Below are 20,334 nucleotides of genomic sequence, written 5' to 3'. Positions count from 1 at the left end.
GAATCAGTCGAAAACTGTAGCGTCAATCCTGCTCACAAACTATTTTTAACAAATTTCAACACGTTTTAACAAAGTCAAGGGCAATCACTCAAAAACCGTTCATCAAAAATGCGTCAAGTTAAAACTTGTCCGAGATCTTATCAATTCCAATGATCACAGCGAGTTTCATCAGAATCGGTTGAAAACTGTAGCTTCAATCCTGCTCACGAACTATTTTTAACAAATTTCAACACGTTTAAACAAAGTCAAGGGCAATAACTCAAAAACCGTTCATCGAAAATGCGTCAAGTTAGAACTTGTCCGAGATCTGATCACACCAAGTTTCATCAGAATCGGTTGAAAACTGTAGCTTCAATCCTGCTCTCACACCATTTTTAGCAAATTTTGACGTGTTTTTACAATGTTAAGGATATAACTCAAAAACCGTTCAACGAAAATGCGCCAAGTTAGAACTTGTCCGAGATCTTATGAATTCCAATGATCACACCAAGTTTCATCAGAATCAGTCGAAAACTGTAGCGTCAATCCTGCTCACAAACAATTTTTAACAAATTAACAGTATAGTGATATGATAAAATTGACAACCTATTGCAATATTTGGCCAAATTCAAAACTTATGAAAACATACCTTTCTTGTAATGCAAAATTTAATATACAAAATGTATAAATTTAGATTTAGATTTTTACATATTTATATATATGAAATGAATATATCAAATTGATGCCAGTGGGTTCAATCTCTAGTTGTATCGTGATAATTGTAACAATTGGTTAAAGTTCATATGGGCACTGAAAGGCAAATCAGTTATGTTGCATGTTACTTATATATATTTACATCAGCTATTGTTTTGTCCATTGGACTGATGCAAATTTGTGTGGCATTTATATCACAATATATGCCAATGCCTCATCACCAAAACATCAGGCGTAGTAATTTTAATTAATGACATCTTTATTCATTGACGTCATTGTATCAAATAGACAGTTTCCAATGTAAACGGGCATTTATTCAATTTTCCAGCCAACCTTTGTCCTGATATACGACCATAGTTTATTGCTTAAAAAATCTAACAATATTGGCTCCTGATGTTGCATAATTGTGTGTATCAGATGCTATTTATCTTGTAAATGTACAGAATTATTGTGAAGATAGGTCACAGGTCAAAGTTAAGTAAGTGTTATAAACTAAGGAATGTAAATATATAGTAGAGAAAAGAAGCAGATGTTGCAGTTTCATCATAAATTGTACATACCTTGGGTTGCCACGTAATGCTGAATGATGTAATGCAGTAAAACCATTATTGTTGGCGATAGTAATGTCACCATTATGCTCTAATAATAATGTGATCATATCATCTCTTTTTTTACTGATAGCATCATGTAGAGCTGTATCACCTTCAGAATCCTGAAACATCAGAGTTATATTGGAGTAATGCTGTATTACAATGTGATACTAAAACCAATATGTGGATTTCAATAACTTTATGATGAGAAAAAAAGCCCTAACAATTAATTAGGAATATGTTCATTTCAAACTTTCAGGAATACATGAAGGTCAAAACCTAAAGTCTGGCTATAGACATTTCGTTGGTCAAAGATAGCTTGGCAGGCAAGGTAATATATGCCCACTGGCAACTTTGATTTTGAATAAAAATATTTAGCAGTATAGTAACAATCACCAGTATGAATAACCAACCTTCCGTTATACACTTCTTTTGAACTCTTTAGGGCGATACTGAATAATATTGAGTATGAGTTGTTGCAATTGTTCTTAAAAACGTGTTCAACTTTTAGCACGTGAAAACCCTAGAAGGAAAATACTCAGCGCAGGACTGAATAATATAACCAAGTCTTGTCGAAATCCAGCAAGAATCATGCTTTTTAGTGTTTACGAGCTAAAAATTGAACGCATTTCCAAGAACAAGAGCAATAACTCATACTAAATATTTTTTGATTCTTCTGATTTTCAATAGGGTTCATCCTTGGGTTATTAAGAACACTCATGCCAAGACGGACCGACGGACATTTGTGACCGCAATATACACATTAACAGCTTAAAAATTTTTTTTTTTCCTCACATGATAGACTCACTTTAATAACAATTAGAGACTAGAACCACTCGTGGTACTGAGTGGGACTTTGCTCTTGTGCCAATCTGCTAGAGAATCTGAAAAAATCAACGTTCTTGGCCAATTAGGTCACGTGCTAAAGCAGTTAAAAATTTTGAAAATTTCGCTTTTTTGGAAGGTTGTTAAAGCGAAAGTTGAAGCCAGACATAAAATATAAAAATATGATTAGATTTCCAAGGTCAATGACCTTTGACCATATTAAGGGGAAGGTCATTTAAGGTCAACGTCACTAGATATGAGTCATCAAACTTTGAAAATACAAACATTATAAAACCGGAAGTTGACAATGAACATCAAATATGAAGGAATAAATCTTTAGCCAAGGTCAATGACCTTCGATCCTACAAAGGTCAAGAACATCAATGGTAAAGGTCAAAAGTTGAAAATATGCCTGTTCGTTTTTTTGAACTACGAGGCGGAAACAACTGACCTTTTCACACAAAATGGCCAAAGGGGTGAGGTAATTGTGTGCAAGGTCTTGTTTTGAACAAATGTATGTTATACAAGTTATACCCCTGATAAAAATTATATATCACTGGAAAGAGCACGATGAGCACATACAGAATCCACAAAAATTTACCCTCAAAGTTAATTAGGTCACGAGCTAGAGCAGTCGAAATTTGCGAATTCGGATGTTTTTGGACAGCTATAAAAGCGGAAGTAGACGTCAGAGGTCAAATATGAAAGCATAAACTAATAGACGTCAATGACCTTTGACCCAATAAAGGTCAAGGTCATCAAAGGTCAAGTTCAAAAATTGAAAATTGTGAATTTCCAAAACCTGTTCCTTTTTTTGAATTATAAAGCTGAACTAACTGACCTTCTAAGACAAAGTGGCTCACAGGATGACGTAATTGTGAGCAAAGTTCCATTTTGAACAAATGTATTCTTTGGGAGTTATGCCTTTGGCCAAAAATGTCAATAATGAATAATTTAACCCGGATGTGCCACGCCCACCTCAATTTTTTTTTGCATAGGTTAACTGATATTCAAATTGTGATGCTATGTTCAAAATGTCAAGCTTCTACATCATAAAGGTCAAAAGATATAGGTCAACAAAAGTCAAAAAAGGTCAAAATCAAAAATTGAAAATATGGAAATTTTAAAACCCGTTCCTTTTTTGGAACTATAAAGCTGAAATAACTGAGTTGTTAACACAAACTAGCCAAAAGGATGAGGTAATTGTGTGCAAAGTCCCTTTTTGAACAAATGTATCCTATGCGAGATATGCCCCTTCCTCTAAATGTAAACAATTAGTAATTCAACCCGGATGTGACACGCCCACCTCAACGTTTATGTCATAAGTGAATTCATATTCAACATGTCTAGTTGTGTTCCAAATTTCAAGGTTCTACATCAAGTAGATCATAAGATATACATACACCAAGCTCAAAGAGACATAAATATGGTAAAAAACCACTCGAATTTGAAAAAATCAAGAATTTCAATTTTGCTTTAAAAGTACGATTGTTATATATCACTGGAAAGAGCATGGGAAGCACATTAAGAATCCGAAAAAATTGACCCTTTAGGTTATTTAGGTCATATGCTAGAGCAGTCCAAAGTTGCGAATTTGGCTGTTTTCGGAACGCTATAAAACCGGAAGTACAGCTCGGAGGTCAAATGTCAAAGTATCAACTGATAGTCAAGGTCAATGACCTTTAACCCTATAAAGGTCAAGGTCATCAAAGGTCAAGGTCACGAGATAGAACTTGCAAAAACTTCAACTGGAAGTTGCAAAAAATGAAAAGCGAAATTCAAAAATCAGCTGCCTAGTTTTTGTTGGCAATCGATTGTAGATTACATACACATCAAAATTATACACGCCCATTTCTTCATAGAGGCCCCATTTTTCGATTTACAAAAGTGTGTTTTTTCAATATGGCGACCAAAGTATCACTTCCGGTCTGGATTTTTTTTTCTTCGTTTTTTTGTAATAGCATTTACTTACGAACAGCATAAATTTCGTTGACCTATTTCAATTACACCGGAAGTTATTCGACTGGAAGTGGATTGTACTTTCAATTGATTCCCCGTTTAAAACCGGAAGTAAAGTTAAATATTTCACAACTACATATTATTTACTTTAGTGATACCCCTTTGCATATTAAATTTCAGATCAATCGATGGAAAAACAAAAAAGTTGCAAAAAAATTGCAAAATTTGATCGAAAAAAGTGAGCGACAAATTTTCGAATTTCGTAATTTCTATCAGATCAGAAATTACAGACACATTCTAAAAATAAAAGTCCGCAGAAAATCGATGCAAAAATACGCCCTCTAGAGCCGATTTTCGACTTTTTGCACATGTTGAACTGTGGCACTTCCGGTTTTGCAAAAATGTTCCAATATATATTTAAGGAACACGTTGCCACTACAGAAGGTCTAGAGAAGTTGAATGGTTGCTGCAACTACTGCAGTCTAGGCTCAGGAAGGTGTGTAAATTTCGCAAAAAAAAAAAAAAAAAAAAAAAAAAAAAAAAAAAAAAAAAAAGAATTGACATTTCGATAACAAATTGGGACTTTTGTCCCACAAAAAATAAAAAACAAGCATGATCTCTACCATGATATTGTTTTTTTTTTTTTTCATATTTCTAGAATTTTCAAACAGATCATGTACCAGTCATTATGCTATTTATAAAGTTTGTAGGAATTTCTAGTAAACAGCTTGTCTAACTGCTGTAAAATAATACACACTTACTTGTAAACTCGGATGACATCCCAGATCTAATAACATTCTAACTACACCAATATGACCTTTATTAACTCCAATATGTATTGGTGTTTGTCTACGTTTATTACGAGCATTTAGATCAGCATTACCACGATGTAGTAAATCTATTACAGCTGGCTCATCACCAAACGCTGCATGGTGTACAGCCCTATCACCATCTTTATCCTGTCAACAGAAACAAAATAAGAATTTTGACAGATGTAGTTCACTGACTGATTTGATTTGGTCTGATTTGTAAGTGTGCACAGTACTGATTGTCATATATGAAGGCTCGTTTGGGTTTTTTTTTTCAATTGATATATATCATAAAAGAATAGGTTTCATAGTGTCTTCATCAGGCTAATGGTCAAAAAGTAACAAACAGGAACCAGATAAGAATCACCTCTACTTCCATATCAACTTTATATTTCATTAAAACTTTAATAACTTCTATATGTCCATTCTGACTAGCAGCTTGTAGAGCTGTATGACCAGCAAATACACCATTAGCCTGTATGGTAATGAAACATACATTTTAATCATCAAATTTCTATATAAATGACAAAGGATGTCGTTGAAACATGTTATTGCGTTATTAATCATCAAGAATGTTGGTATAGAATTGAATTTTCATTGGGCTCATCTACCTGTGTACCAAATTTCATAGCTCAAGCTTAATTGAATAGGATTAAACTGCTTTCAAAAGACATTCTGTATGACCATGTGTCAAGTTACAACTGTGTTATTGGTATCAAAACTGAGCGCAATGAGGCAATTTTAATCTATATTCAAACTTTAAGTTCTAATCAGATCTGCTATGTATTTAATAGTCAACTTTCTAAAAAGTGACAAAATGATACTCACATCTGCCTCTGGTCTCTGTAATATTTCATCAACTTTAGAAGCATCACCATTAGCAGCTGCTTTCACTAGTTCTTCATTAACATCACCAGATACGTGGGTTTCAAATAATTTCTTTAACAGAGCACTTAATCTTTCTGTAATAAAATTGGAAAATTCTAAATAACACTCAGATACAATTTTGCCTCTTTTCATCAAGTTCAAACTAAATAGTTGCACTCTTTAGAAAATTGTCAAATGAACAGATTTGTTGAAGATAAAAAAAAAAAAAATTTTTATACCCCCAGAAGAACATTCAATAGCAGCACCATCAGCTGAAGCAACTTTAGTCACAGCAGAGGGATTGTATGTCCATGATGTACCACAAACTTCCACTTTTAAATCATTATCATGATAAATCTGTTGTACTCGGCCAATTCTACCTACAGTCTGTAATTATATTCCAGAATATATGACATTATTATGTAATATTGGCTTTGCTAATAGATATCAATTTCATCTTTCAAAAACGATTTTATCAAAATCAATTAAAATTCAAAATATAATATTGCATACAAATTTTTAAAATTCTATTTTGCCAGTAAGCTAAGAATGTCTTATATTATTATTCCCAAATAACTAAATAAGGTTTTCATTAAGATGTATGAAAATGTTAAATAGTCAAGAGTTTTTCAGTATTTACCAATTAGCTCTACAAGTGCTTGAATGTCCCTTTTATAATTCAAAAATGAAATATTTTAAATCTTAGATGCATTAATTAATATAGATACTTCCAAAAAATAATGACAGCCAAAAGACCCCTACTTACTGGTATCATAGCCTCTGCCCATTCTCCATGTCCTCTCTGTAAAACTTTAATTCTTTCTACATCATTACAGATCTGAACTAAATCACCCACGGCAAACTGAACCACCGTTGGTGTTTCTGATGTCACAGATGTTGAACTACTTGGGGTATTGACTTTGGTTAAAACTGCTGGATTAAAGGTCCATCTGAAACAAAGAAGTACTGCTGTCAATTTGTTGTGACCTCAACACTGACTGAAGTTTGGCAATCAAAGTGAAGATTTAACTTCTGTTAAACTTTTCTGGTTTAATTTCTGAGTGTTTTTATCGGTTTTTTTTTGTATGATATAATTGATGATACACTTTCATTAGATATATTGTGCCATCTAAGACATACAGATTGCATATCTTATATCAATATTGAGTGTATAATACACAGCTCTAACACAGTATCTAACATGGGTTACATTGGGTTAATGAAACTGGTCAATACTTACCTATTACCACTAGGATAAGAGACAACAATATCATGATCTTCATCTATACCAACTACAGTCCCTGTAGTACCTAAACACTACAATAATACAAAATCAATTTTCACATCTCAGACACAATAGTGGAGTGTTTTTCAATTGTAAAAGTAAGTACAAAAGAGAGAAAATAGTTCACTTAATAGCTACAGACACCAAGCTTTAATCTTAAAGAAATGAGTTTTAATATGCCTATTCCCGTTAATTCATCTTGGTACTCTTATCTATTCCAATCAATAGACACTTTGTTGATCTACTTGAATTTTCATCAGCGATGGTTCCAAAATTTATTTTAAATACCTCAAACATGCCATCTGTCCAGCCACCATGACCATGTTGTAAAGATTGAACTATTTCTAAATCTAAATCCACATTAACTTGATCTCCTATAGCTAATCCACATGGTCCTGATCTAGATCCTGACCCCTGTTCACCTGAAAGTAACAACATAAAGTAGACTCAACCATTATTTTTGGTATGAATTTTAAATAATAACAGGCTCCCCAAGACAGCGGGCCTCTAGGTAAATACATACTTAATGTAGTCCTGGGTACGGCCAATCAAGCCATCTATATCGTATTGTGAACCTTGTATCGTGATTTGCGCATCACTATATCGCAATATGGGATAACTGGATTACAATTAACATTTTATCTTCAAAGTTTCCATATAAATTTATAACTATAACTGTGATATTTGGTAATGCAGTCTTATAAATTGTTGTCAACAATTTCAGTCAAGTCAAAAAAAAAAAATTTCACCAACTTTTTTATGGATTGAGAGGTAAGATTTGAACTTACATACAGAAAACAGAAAGGAATATATCATGGTATAACATACATAAGCTTACTCCCTTGTTTACTCCCTCCCTCATTTCATCTGATGACGACATGAGTTGAAACGTTATGTACTTTGTTATTTAGGAAGTGTGTTATACTATAATATATTTCCTTGTCATTTCTGCCATATAGATTGTCAATTATCGATGCATTGATTCACTGATATAGATACTTCCAAAAAATAATGTAATTATCAATTTAATCAAGCAATATACCACACGACTTACCTAGTAATGGCAGATGTTCTCTATAAAATGATCCTCCTTTAGCATCATTTACAACCTTCAGATCTGCCTGGAAATGAACAAAAAAACAAGTATAATTATTTACATTTTTCTTCGGAGAAGTTGATGAACGATAAAGAATTGAATCAAATAGATGGATTAAAGATAGATCTGCTTTGACATACAAAGATGTGTGATGACAATAAATTGCCTTCTGTTATACTTTCTGAGAATATATTCAAGACATTTTATGAACCAATCAATGTTAGTGTCAGGAAAAAAAAAAAATGGCAGTCCTCCTCTCTTATCAATAATAGAATTGAAAGGCAAAAAACTATAAAATATTTACCATTCCTTCAAAACCAACTCTGTACAAATTTTTAGCACCATTGTCCCATAACACATAAGCAGCACTTCTTGGACTTGCAGCACTCCAATCCTGAAAGTCAATTCTTGCATATTGGTTCATAATTTCAAAAGAGACATTCATTCACCAAATTATTCCCTTCCGAACAAAAAGTTGTCAAAAGGTTGACAGAAATTGGGACAATAAAAAAACACAAATAATTTGACAATTGTGACCTTGGCCAGTGTTTCACAGAGAGTAGACTGAGGTCAGCACAGTGAAACTAACTAAACATTACTAAGCTAATCAGTACTTTGAAATGTATAGTTCTTGCTTTGGACCTAAGCCAGTGCTTTGTTGAGTTTTATTTTCATTTCACCTTAACAGCTGTCTGAATAAATATGAAGAAAGATTTGCAAATCAGCAGAATTAGACAAGAAGTTGTACCTGTATTTCTGTTACTTTGCCTCTCCTTCCATTTCCTCCATCTTGATCTTCCCACTGCCAGTCTACACCACGGACCACTCTGGCACCTGGATAAATTCCACGTGCCGTCGTTTTCTTAGTCTTCCTTCGTGGCTCTAATAATACCCTGAAATTATCAAAGTCAAATGGTGTAAGTGATTTGACAAAGTTTAGTTTTAACTTAGTCTGTACAGCATATTCAAAAACTGCTAGGAAAGTCAAATTTGATCTCTATCACCTTGGTAAGCACAAATTTAGAAAGTCATCTAAAATCTTACACTTACCGTTCATTTCCAGGCACTGTAATTCTATAAAATCTATGTCTTAAATTATGTTTATCACCATGATAACACACTGAACATAAATCATAATTAGGACATTCTGCACATTTCCATCTAATACCAAATATAGGCTGCTGTCTACAAGTATCACACATAGTTCCATCATGTTTAATGCCTGAAAATTACAAAATCAAAACCAACTTGAAAATTCATTATCAAATTCAATTTCAAATGAGAAACAAAGTGAGAATAATTCTTCATTAAATCAAGACAAATCAAGTTTTAATTAATAATCCTTTATATACATAGGTCATTAGATTTTAAATCATAATTTAGTATTTAAAATGCGTGAATTACCATGGAACTTTAATATAGACTATAGCCTAACTGGAATTAACATCAGTTTTGTTTTCCAAAATTATTTCAGATTAAATTGATAAAAGTTTGTATTTAAAATTGCCATGGAATGGAATATAAACAGAGAGCTTCTATGGAATGTTCTGAAATTTTCTTTAATATATTAAGCAAAATCTGATTTACCGATGACTATGTGACAGTGCCTACAATATGTGTCAAAATGCACTTATTAAATAGTTTTTTCTTCTTATTTTCTTGGGAACCCTCTCAGGCGCTCCATCTATGGCCATGGGAGGCTTGCACCTATGGTGCTTACAAGACCACAGAGCTGTCACAATTTGAATCTCAATCTTGACAGTTGTCCCCTGGTAGACTACATCTATTCGAACCACCGGTTCACTATCACTGATTTGCAGAGACACTAATATTAGGCCAAGGTAGAAACTGCAAATTCGAGCAATAGCCTATCAATATCATGATCTTGAAATAGAGATTTTTTGATAAACTGAAATATTAACCTGTTGGTGCGCTGTCTAATGCCCTTAAATCATAAGCCCCTGCACATCTATAATTTGCAGCAGTTCCATTATCCCATACCACAACCACTTCTTCTGGTGACTCAAAATTTCTGACAGTTCCAACATGCCCCTCCCCACCATCCTGTTTTCCCCATTTCCAATCTGGACCTCTCACTACTCTTGCCCCTACTCCGTCTGTGATATTCATTCGGAGTCCTCGATTAGTGGCTCCAGAAGCCGATTCCATATTTATATTCACATCCATTTTCAGGGATTTCAGGCCACTATTTCATACATATTTGTGGAAAAAAAACTTTTAGACTATTTTTGTGATGACTAAAAAAATGAAAAAAATGGCAGAACACCTAATTCTCGATTAATCACGGAACTTCTCGCATTGACGCGAGATGTCAATAAAGGAATGGCGAGTGTTGGAAAGAAGCAAACTAGACATCGTTCTCGTCGAAGATTAGCTGCTATAAGTTTTCTTTCAAATATTTCATTAGATGGCAGCCATAGGGACACAAATTTTGCTCCAGTGAAGAGTAAAAAATTAGCCTTAGATGAATCAGAGAAGAAAACAAAAGGAAAATCTGATAAAAACCAAATTACTGGAGAGCAAGGATCAAGTCGTAATGAAAGGGAAACAACCCATGGAAAAAATGCGAAGAGGAGTGGTGAAAAGTCAAAATCAAAGAGTGTGAATATTGGAAGCAGTTCCAATGAGAAATCAACTGATGCATCTTCGAGTCCACAAGCAAGGTGGAGGTACATTCTGTTAAATTGATTATGTAGTTTGTTCACAAGCTTGTAATGTACATGATTAATCTTATGTAAAAAGTAATAGACGTACCAGTATTTGAATTTACAGTGGTGTAACCTATTTTCGTGCATATATGGTTTCAACCCCGAATTTCGTCAAAGTTAAAAAAATGAAAAAGTTTTTTATGTCTTAGATGTTTCATCAGATATTCTACAAAATAATTAAAATTGGTTTGTTTCAATTTTCTTTATGAATCCTTCACTTTGACCCATATTTCATGAGCAACCAACTCAGCAACGGCGGCAGAATGCGTCACCTATTTTCGTGTACAATGTTTGATCTATAAATAAATTGAGAAAAACATGTTGTATGGATACCGGGTGGTATAATTAACTTCTCTTAGTATTTATCTTTAATATCAATTCATTATAACTAGTGACAATTCTTTAAAGAACCACGATTTTATAAAAAAATAGTGACTGACAAAATAAGATATGTAGCATGATTTATTGCTAAAAGTCACTGAAACAACATAAGAATATGGCCCACTTTGTGTTCCATAGAAATTTTCTGCTGAATCTGGAATCCGCTTGTTGATCGCGTGACTTCATTCGTTGGACTACATTCTAGCAGACGACACTTGGAATTCCAATTACCGCTGGGGATTATATTAAGGAAATTCGGCCAATAAAAAATGGTGACGTTTGGTAATAACTGAAATATGTCATTTTGTATTTGTCAAAGTAGACATTAATAAATTTTACCTTGCTTGAAACTACTGGATTCATTCTACTAGTTGATATTGTAGAGATAACACATGTTTATCAAAACAAGCAAATGCAGAGGTCACACCTGTAGATTATTAATCGGAAGTGCACATAAAATAGGTTAGCAGGAAATTAGGTTACTGTATAGTAAGGACCATCCAAACCTATCCTCATATTCAATGAGTCATTCTCAAAGATGCCAAAGGCTAATGATCATAGTTTATTGGTAGTGTTAGGACTTTCGATCACTCCTATATGACACTAACTATATAATTGATGTTGTAGGCCTACCAGTGGATTGGCTTACTCTGTTCGTTCGACACCTATAAGTAGGCATATTCTGCATTTTAGTTGGCCTAACAATATGAAAATTGGCATTATTAATGATTAATTAACTTAAAAGACAAATTTGATTGGTTTTAGGTCGTCCACATTTACATCAGATCGAGAGAAGACTGTAAAGCAGAAATTGATGCAACTGTTGCCTGAATCATTACAACCAGTGAAAGAAAATGTTTGTGACAATGAGAGTAAGTTTTTGTGTAATCACTTGACACAATCAAACTAAAGTAATAAATAATATAATATATTAAGTCTATAAATTTGCGAAATGTAGCTGGAATTTTAAAACTTGCTTATTCTATTCTAATATCTGGCATTGGAATATAATATATTTTTAAATTTCACTAAATGAAACATTCTTTTTAATCATTGGAACTCAAATGGAGATAAATTAAATATTGATGTATTTTGGTTCTTGATATTATATTTTTCAACAGAAGAGGGTCGTTATAGACGATCAAGTTCTATGTCTGCTGATTCCAATGACTCATTATCAAAGGAAAGTCATTTTCTTTCACCTGATAGAAAAAAATCAACTAAAAATGGCAGGTGAGTACCATAAATATTTCAATGCAGAAATAAGTTCTAATCACTTTTTGTTTGAATGGACCTTGGTTTTGTACAGATATGTCCCTGAATTGTTTGTGTCCAAAACTTCAACTAATCCGTAATAATTATATTGAACATTTATAACATATAGCTCTACTACTTTATACACCTTAATCCCAATTACTGGTGGCAGTTTTCAAAATGTACATTTCAAATTTATATGGGTCGGTTTCTTTCTTAAATTGTAAGCTTATACGAAATTAGACTATATCATTTTTGTGTTATTGTAGAAAATCACATATAGATGAAGGTAGACCAAGACATCATTCTGGGTCCAGATCAGTGTCCTCACAGGAAGGTTTACCATCTATGGGTTTACAAGCTATTAGGTTTGAGGAGGGACAGGTTAGTATCTGGTTAAATATGGATGATTATATTTTTTTGCCAAATCCAAAATGTAATGAGGAAACTGTCTTGACCTCTTTTGGAACTAATCCCAACCCTTCAGATAAGTAAACAAGTACCATTACGGCTCCTATTATCAAGAGTAGGAATTGACTGACAAGCAAATGTATATCAGTTTCAAAACGCCACTTCTCAAACAGTTTCTCAACCTTCGTTTGGCAGTATTGTATTCTAACTTGAGCTTGGTGAATCTTGCCAATTAGTCTGCAGCTATATCTCTTGGAAATGTTTTTTTCATAAGTATTCATAACTATTTACGAATGGATGTCTTGATGACTTATCAATGGTTCTTTTAATACAACATGTCTAAATACTTTGAGTGAAAATTTCATGTGGAACATATCTTGATGCTTTGATGGTCTACACATGACATTTTCTCTTTATTATTGAATACATATAGGACATATCATACAGTGGCTATTTAGAACCATCTAAAAAGACAAAGAAGATACGAAGAGTGTTATCTGAGACAAAAGTTCTAGGTGATAGTTCAACGCCTGTGGGTAAGATATTATCATGAAATAGGTGATGGTGTTTTTTGGAATTTTAATCACTTTCAAATCTATTCACAAGCTATCTTTGCACACTTTTTGTTATTATGCTAGTGTTATAGAAATATTCATTTCCTAATCATAGGGAAATATCTCTCAAATAATTTGTATAACATCTGATAGAAATACGTTTTTTAAAATTGCTTTGTTGACTTACAAACCTTTTACTCTAATAAGTTTACTTTACTTAACATGCAGCTTATGTTACTAACTGTTTTACTTCTAGCCACTTTGTTATGATAAATATGTTTCAAAGTTAAAATAAAGGAAATTTCAGCAATGCCTCTATTTAGAATTAAGTTCATTTGCCTGACTTAAACTATGTGCACTCTTAAATGAAAGCTTTCTTTAACACACTATTATTATAACAAATGTCAAAAATATACAAACTTAAATGCTTTTACTTTTTTGCCTGGTGGTAGATACTACTTTCATTGCTGCCAGCTTGTTTTATAAATTAAAATCTACTACAAAATCAGCCTTTCTAGTTTGACAATTTGACTGCATTACAAGGACACTTTGCAAAACAGGTCTATTGTTAGGTGTATTCATAGTGAACAGAAAATCCAACTTTTATTATTAATAAATCTGTTTGAAGACAAGCAGTTATGGCTCAAATTTAGCTCACCTTGCTTATCTGTGCTTGGAAGATTTAACTTTTGAAACTTATAATTTACTTCTGTATAATTTAAAACATTTTTGAGCTTCTATGCATATTCAGGCTGCTTTTTTGAGCTGCAAATTATTAACTTTATTTTGACTTTTGGCATTTTAAAAAGAAACGCTTGCTGTTAACAATCTAACATATCGAAAAGGGTTTGACTCTAACAAAGAATTTTGAAAAATAAAATCACATTGTTATGCTCTTAATGGTAATCTTTTGTCCATGTAACTGTCTTCTAGATTTTATTTCAACATTTTGATGTTATAAAAATCAAAAACATTTGAATATATCTAAGGGTGTGTTTTTGTTAGCATATACAAGAACACTATATAGTAATTTCTACAAAATAAACAGAATGTAGATCTGACTTTATTGCTTTGAATATAACTACCCTAAAAAAATGTGCCCTTGTTTGTTTTTAGATATCTTTACTATCTCTTAAACTTAATTCATATGATGCATGCCATTTTATTTCTTAAACCTAAAGCAAAAATGAAGCCAAATGCTTGAATGAGATACCTCAGCTTTCAAAGGCCCAATTATCTCACTGCTGTTATAAATGTTCTATGTTTTTAAGTATGCTGTGTAATTGTGTGTTTCTATTAGTTACAGGACGAGACTATGTGAGGAGTCATTCATATGACCCAAGCATGCAGTCGTCAAACCACTTTTCTGTACATACTGTACTTGAAAGAGGTATTCTCCATTTTATTTTCAATAATTTTTCTTATTTCAAATAATGCTTAAGTACTGTTCTTTCTATATTCATTGAAAAAGCATGCATTATTTTTACTTGTCGTGAATACAAGTCCTTATTCATACCTGTTTTGAAACATTGTTCTATATTTTTATAATTGGCAGAGACTTTTTACAACATTAATCTTATATTATGTAAAATATACACAAAATTTGGTTCCACAAAAATCCTGAGTTTTTACTTGAAATAACATACTGAACACTTGTCACTTAAACAAAGATAGTGGACCACAGCCATATACGAACATCACGGCATGCGGATGGTAAAAACGAAACATCCATTTAAAGTTTCATCAAAATCGGTTGAAAACTAAGAGAGTAATAGCATATTCAAGATTATGGGCAAGGGCAGTAACTCTGCTTCTAACGGTCGAAAATAGCTCAAATTCAAACTTGATCTTCGTTTTATGAATATGTATACACATACCGAATTTCATTTGATTCCATCAAGTTTTTAGAGCGTTTACAAGCAAATGTTGACGGACCGACAGACGGACAGAGTGTTTACGAGCAATTGATGTTGATAGAAGCACTTACTGTATAGAGGGCGATAACTCCTCAAAACTGACTTAAGAGGCCTAAATCTTGAAAAAGCCTTAAATTTAATCAGAAGTAAGCTAAACTTTCTAAAACCTTTCGATTTAGGTCCAATAACATCCATTTTAAGTTTCATCAAAATCGGTTGAAAACTAAGAGAGTAATAGCATATTCAGGATTATGGGCCAACTTGATCTTTGTTTTATGAATATGAATACACATACCGAATTTCATTTGATTCCATCTAGTTTTTAGAGCGTTTACAAGCAAATGTTGACGGACAGACAGGTGTGCCGACAATATACGTCCAAATATTCTTTATCTTATTAAGGTAGTATTTAGATTATAGTGGTCTATTAGCTCTCTCATTTCTCATCTTATTTTTATCTGGTTATACCTTATACATATACAGTGGTGTAACCTATTTTCGTGGATATAAGGATTCAACACCGAATTTTGTCAAAGTTAAAAAAGTGAAATCTTTTTTTTATGTCTTAGATGTTTCCTCAGATATTCTACAAAATAATTAAAATGGGTTTATTTCGATTTTCTTTATGAATCCTTCACTTTGAGCCATATTTCATGAGCAACCAACTCGGCAACGGCGGCAAAATGCGTCACCTATTTTCGTGTACAATGTTTGATCTATAAATAAGTCTAGAAAAACACGTTATATGGATACCTGGTGGTATAATTAACTTCTCTTAGTATTTATCTTTAATATCAGTTCATTATAACTAGTGACAATTCCTTCAAAGAACCACGATTTAAAAAAAAATAGTGACTGACAAAATAAGATACCGGTACGTAGCGTAATTTATTGCTAAAAGTCACTGAAACAACATAAGAATATGGTCCACTTTGTGTTCAATAGAAATTTTCTGCTGACTCGGAATCCGCTAGTTGATCATGTGACTTCATTCATAGGACTACATTCTAGCAGATGACACTTGGAATTCCGATTACTGCTTGGGATTATAAGGAAATTCGGCCGATAAAAAATGGTGACGTTTGGTAATAAGTGAAATCCGCCATTTTGTATTTGTCAAAGTATACATTAATATATTTTACCATGCTTGAAACTACTGGATTCATTCTACTAGCTGATATTGTACAGAAAACCCATGTTTATCAAAACAAACTAATGCGGAGGTCGCGCAAGGTCGCACATGTAAATTATTAATCCTTTCCGGAAATCCACGAATAATAGGTTTCCACAAAATTAGGTTACTTGACTGTATATACTTTTTTATTAGGGTAAACCTTTTTTACTGTAAAGATGCTATCAAGATTTTAATAGATATTTAATTTATTAAGTGATAAAAGCTTGTGGCGTTCACATGAAATTAAACGTGCCAGAAAAAAATGTTGTTAGCTTTACATTGTTGTAGGATACAAATACCCTACCATAAACAAATAGAAAAGTTATGACTAATGTCTCACCAAATCTATATAGGTTCACAACAGTACATATCATCCAAGCTTTTTCAAAAAGCAACAAAATCTCACAAATAATTTATTTTTTAGCTCAGATGTAGTTTTTTTTTTTAAATGATAAATTATTTTATGATAATATTTTTAGTGCCAGAAGAATGTGAAGATTATAAACCTTGTTATGATCCTAATGTATTAGATGATCCTGATCTACAGCTAGATACTTGTAGAAAGTCACATTCTGTAAGTACTTATTAATATTATGCTTCATGTCTTTTGACATATTGGAATACTAATTGTCTTGAATTCTAATTGAGATGTCTTGGGGTGAAAATTTGATGAATTTATTTGCTGTCTGTTTCTTAGATTTCAATGATTGATGGAAACCTTTTTCATATGGAAGACTCTGTGCCAACTTTGGCAAGCTGCTCACTGAACGTATTGCATACTTTGTATGAGACTCTATTTAATAATTAATGTTTATTATGTTTTGAATTGACCTATTTCAGTCTTCGGTGAAACCATCTTATATAAAGAAAGAATTGAATGAAAAGTTTAGAGAGAGATATCCTTACATTCAACTTACTTTGACCAAATTGAGAAGGTATTTGAAATGTTTTTCTCTGGAGGTTAAAGATAATATTATTATTACTATACTCCACAAAAATTTTAATATATGAGACTTATATAATATCATATAACCTATTGCATTAAATAAATAATTATTATATTTTCAGTTTAAAAAGAGAACTTCTCAATATTGCTCATACAAAGGTAAATAGCTCGTATCAATATGTATTTTAATATTGAGAACAAAATTGTTGTTGTATTTTCTTGTGTCCAACTTTAAATTGAAATGCTATGTTTTATACATAAAATGTCTCAAAAACATTTATTTGAAATAAAAACAGATAGATAGGACAATCAGATCATAAATTGTGTACATTTTTACTTAAACAATAATTGAAAATTTTTTTTGTAGTGTGGTGTTGATTTATGGACCATTGCTCAAGCATATGTTTTCTTTGAGAAAATTATATTGAAGGTAAGTCAACTCTGATTTCCATGAGTAGAATAGAAACATTTTAAATAATACTGCAATCTAAGCTAATCTCAAAGTGTATTCATTACTTTATGTTATTTGATTTCCAGCATATTATGATAAAAGTCTTATTTCCCGGTGTCAAAGTTGGTTATGCTTTTTGTAAGACATGGTAAAAACATTTTTTTAAGTAAAGAAATTAAGCCTTGAAAATATCAGTTTTATATTGATTGTTCTGTATTTTCAGCATCTGATTAATAAAAGTAATCGTAAATTTTGTGCTGCAGCCTGTATGTTTTTGTCAGCTAAAATGAATGATGTGAAGGGTCAGGAGTTTGATAAACTTTTGGAGGTGAGTAATTTAAAATAGGCTGTAAGACTATATAACTATTTAACTGTGTTCTGTTTATACAGAGTTATTTCTCTTCACCCATGTCCGTCCGTCCACAATTGCTCGTAAACACTCTACAAGTCACAATTCTTTACGGATTTTGACGAAACTTGCTCAAATCGTTTATTATCACCCAAGGATGAACCCTATCAAAAATCAATAAAATCGAAAAATATTTAAATTGAGTTATTGCCCTTGTTCTTCAAAACGCGTTCGATTTTTAGCTCGTAAACACTCTACAAGTCACAATTCTTTACGGATTATGACGAAACTTGCTGAAATTGTTTATTATCACCCAAGGATGAACCCTATCGAAAATCGATAAAATCGAAAAATATTTAATATGAGTTATTGCCCTTGTTCTTCAAGACATGTTTGATTTTTAGCTCGTAAACACTCTACAAGTCACAATTCTTGATGGATTTTGACGAATCTTGGCATGAGTGTCTGTTATCAAGCAAGGAAAAACCCTATTGAAAATCAGAAGAATTGAAAGTATGAGTTATTGCCCTTGTTCTTGAAAACGCTTTCAAATTTAGCTCGTAAACACTCTACAAGTCACAATTCTTGATGGATTTTGACGAATCTTGGCATGAGTGTCTGTTATCAAGGAAGGAAAAACCCTATTGAAAATCAGAAGAATTGAAGTATGAGTTATTGCCCTTGTTCTTGAAAACGCTTTCAAATTTAGCTCCAAAACACTATAAGGCATGATTGTTGCTGGATTTTGACAATACTTAGTTTTCTTATTCAGTCCCTTTCTTATAAGATTGAATATTTGCCTTCTAGAGTTCACGAGCTAAAAATTGAACACGTTTTCAAGAACAAGGGCAATAACTCATACTCAGTATTATTCAGTATTGCCCTAAAGAGTTTAAAAGAAGTGTATGACTGAAGGTTGAATATTTCATACTGGTGATTGTTACTGTACTGCTAAATATTTTTATTCAAAATCAAAGCTGCCAGTGTGTGTATATTACCTTGCCTGGCAAGCTATCTTATACTTACTACAGGCACATGAGTAGTCTTGGTCAAGAGACTACAGTCTTGTCAAGAGTTTCATCGACCTGTTGCAAGCACACAAGGAGACAGTAAATCTTTTCCACTATGTGAATAATTACGTGCATATCATGCCATTGAAAGGAAAATTAATCGATTTTGGCATACAAAATTGTAACATTGTACATCAGATGGATTTATCAGAGCTACCTAGCCAAATTATTGATTCTTTGAGTGTGGCTGAAATCCATGGTAATTCTGTAAGATGCCATACTAATTCTGTATATTTCATTGTAGACTTTGGAAGATGATTTTCGGCTCCATAGAAAAGAAATGATATCGTTTGAGTTTGCAGTATTGGTAGCGTTGGAATTTGCTTTATTAACCCCAGACAACGAAATATTCCCCCATTATCAAAGATTACATGATAAGTTATAGCATTAATCAATTTCTTACACCCAATTTTAATTCTTTGTTTCTTAGATCTGAGGATGAAAAATTTTGGCTCTTGATTCAACCTTGTTTGCATGTCATAGTTAATATAGTGATATATAGTGATGTTAATTTGTTACATTTTCACATTTAGATCTCTCAAAGTTAGGGCTCATGATTCAATTGTGTTTGCCAGTCATGGCTGTAATCCAACTCAAAAACGCTATTAAGTGGTTCATTAATTTTTCAATAAAACATATGCGTCATAAATTGTTAGGTTTAAATGCTCATAAATACAGATTTCATCAGTATAGTATATGCACTAGTTTTCTGAGAGACAAAGAATTAATCTTGAGTGGCCACAAGAACTTTCAAAAAAACAGTGATCAAATTTTATAAACTTAAAATACAAAATTGATAAAAGGTTTTATGTTCTTTCCACAAATAATTTTGAAATTTTATATGATTTTGTATAATTAAAGTATTTTGATATATATTTCATTAGAATAAATGATTAGCAAGTAATGTAAAAGTCACTATATATCTGTTGTTAAAAGTCATGTCTGTTAAGAGGTATAAGTAATTCATTTTTTCTT

General features: G+C 32.3%; 2 protein-coding genes across 2 annotated transcripts; one reads left to right on the top strand and one right to left on the bottom strand.

Annotated features, from left to right (window-relative positions):
- Positions 1-4,783: 4,783 nt before the first annotated feature.
- Positions 4,784-10,293, bottom strand: LOTGIDRAFT_208430 (hypothetical protein; the record flags this gene model as incomplete). Its single annotated transcript, XM_009045705.1, has 12 exons — positions 4,784-5,026; positions 5,244-5,351; positions 5,705-5,838; positions 5,983-6,130; positions 6,510-6,693; positions 6,984-7,060; positions 7,317-7,450; positions 8,083-8,149; positions 8,429-8,518; positions 8,873-9,017; positions 9,175-9,346; positions 10,047-10,293. The coding sequence occupies 12 exons, from the start codon at positions 10,291-10,293 to the stop codon at positions 4,784-4,786; spliced, it is 1,749 nt and encodes a 582-aa protein (XP_009043953.1).
- Positions 10,294-17,416: 7,123 nt separating this feature from the next.
- On the top strand, positions 17,417-19,744 carry LOTGIDRAFT_102569 (hypothetical protein; the record flags this gene model as incomplete). The annotated part of the gene is made up of 5 exons (XM_009045704.1): positions 17,417-17,478; positions 17,612-17,648; positions 17,857-17,919; positions 18,164-18,268; positions 19,604-19,744. Coding segments are annotated over 5 exons (408 nt in total), but the record flags the coding sequence as incomplete, so codon positions are not given.
- Positions 19,745-20,334: the final 590 nt, after the last annotated feature.

Source organism: Lottia gigantea, assembly GCF_000327385.1.
Source record: "Lottia gigantea unplaced genomic scaffold LOTGIsca_1, whole genome shotgun sequence".
Classification (NCBI taxonomy): Eukaryota; Metazoa; Mollusca; class Gastropoda; family Lottiidae; genus Lottia; species Lottia gigantea.
Note: the sequence above shows the minus strand (reverse complement) of the source record. Positions and strands in the feature narration are given on the sequence as shown.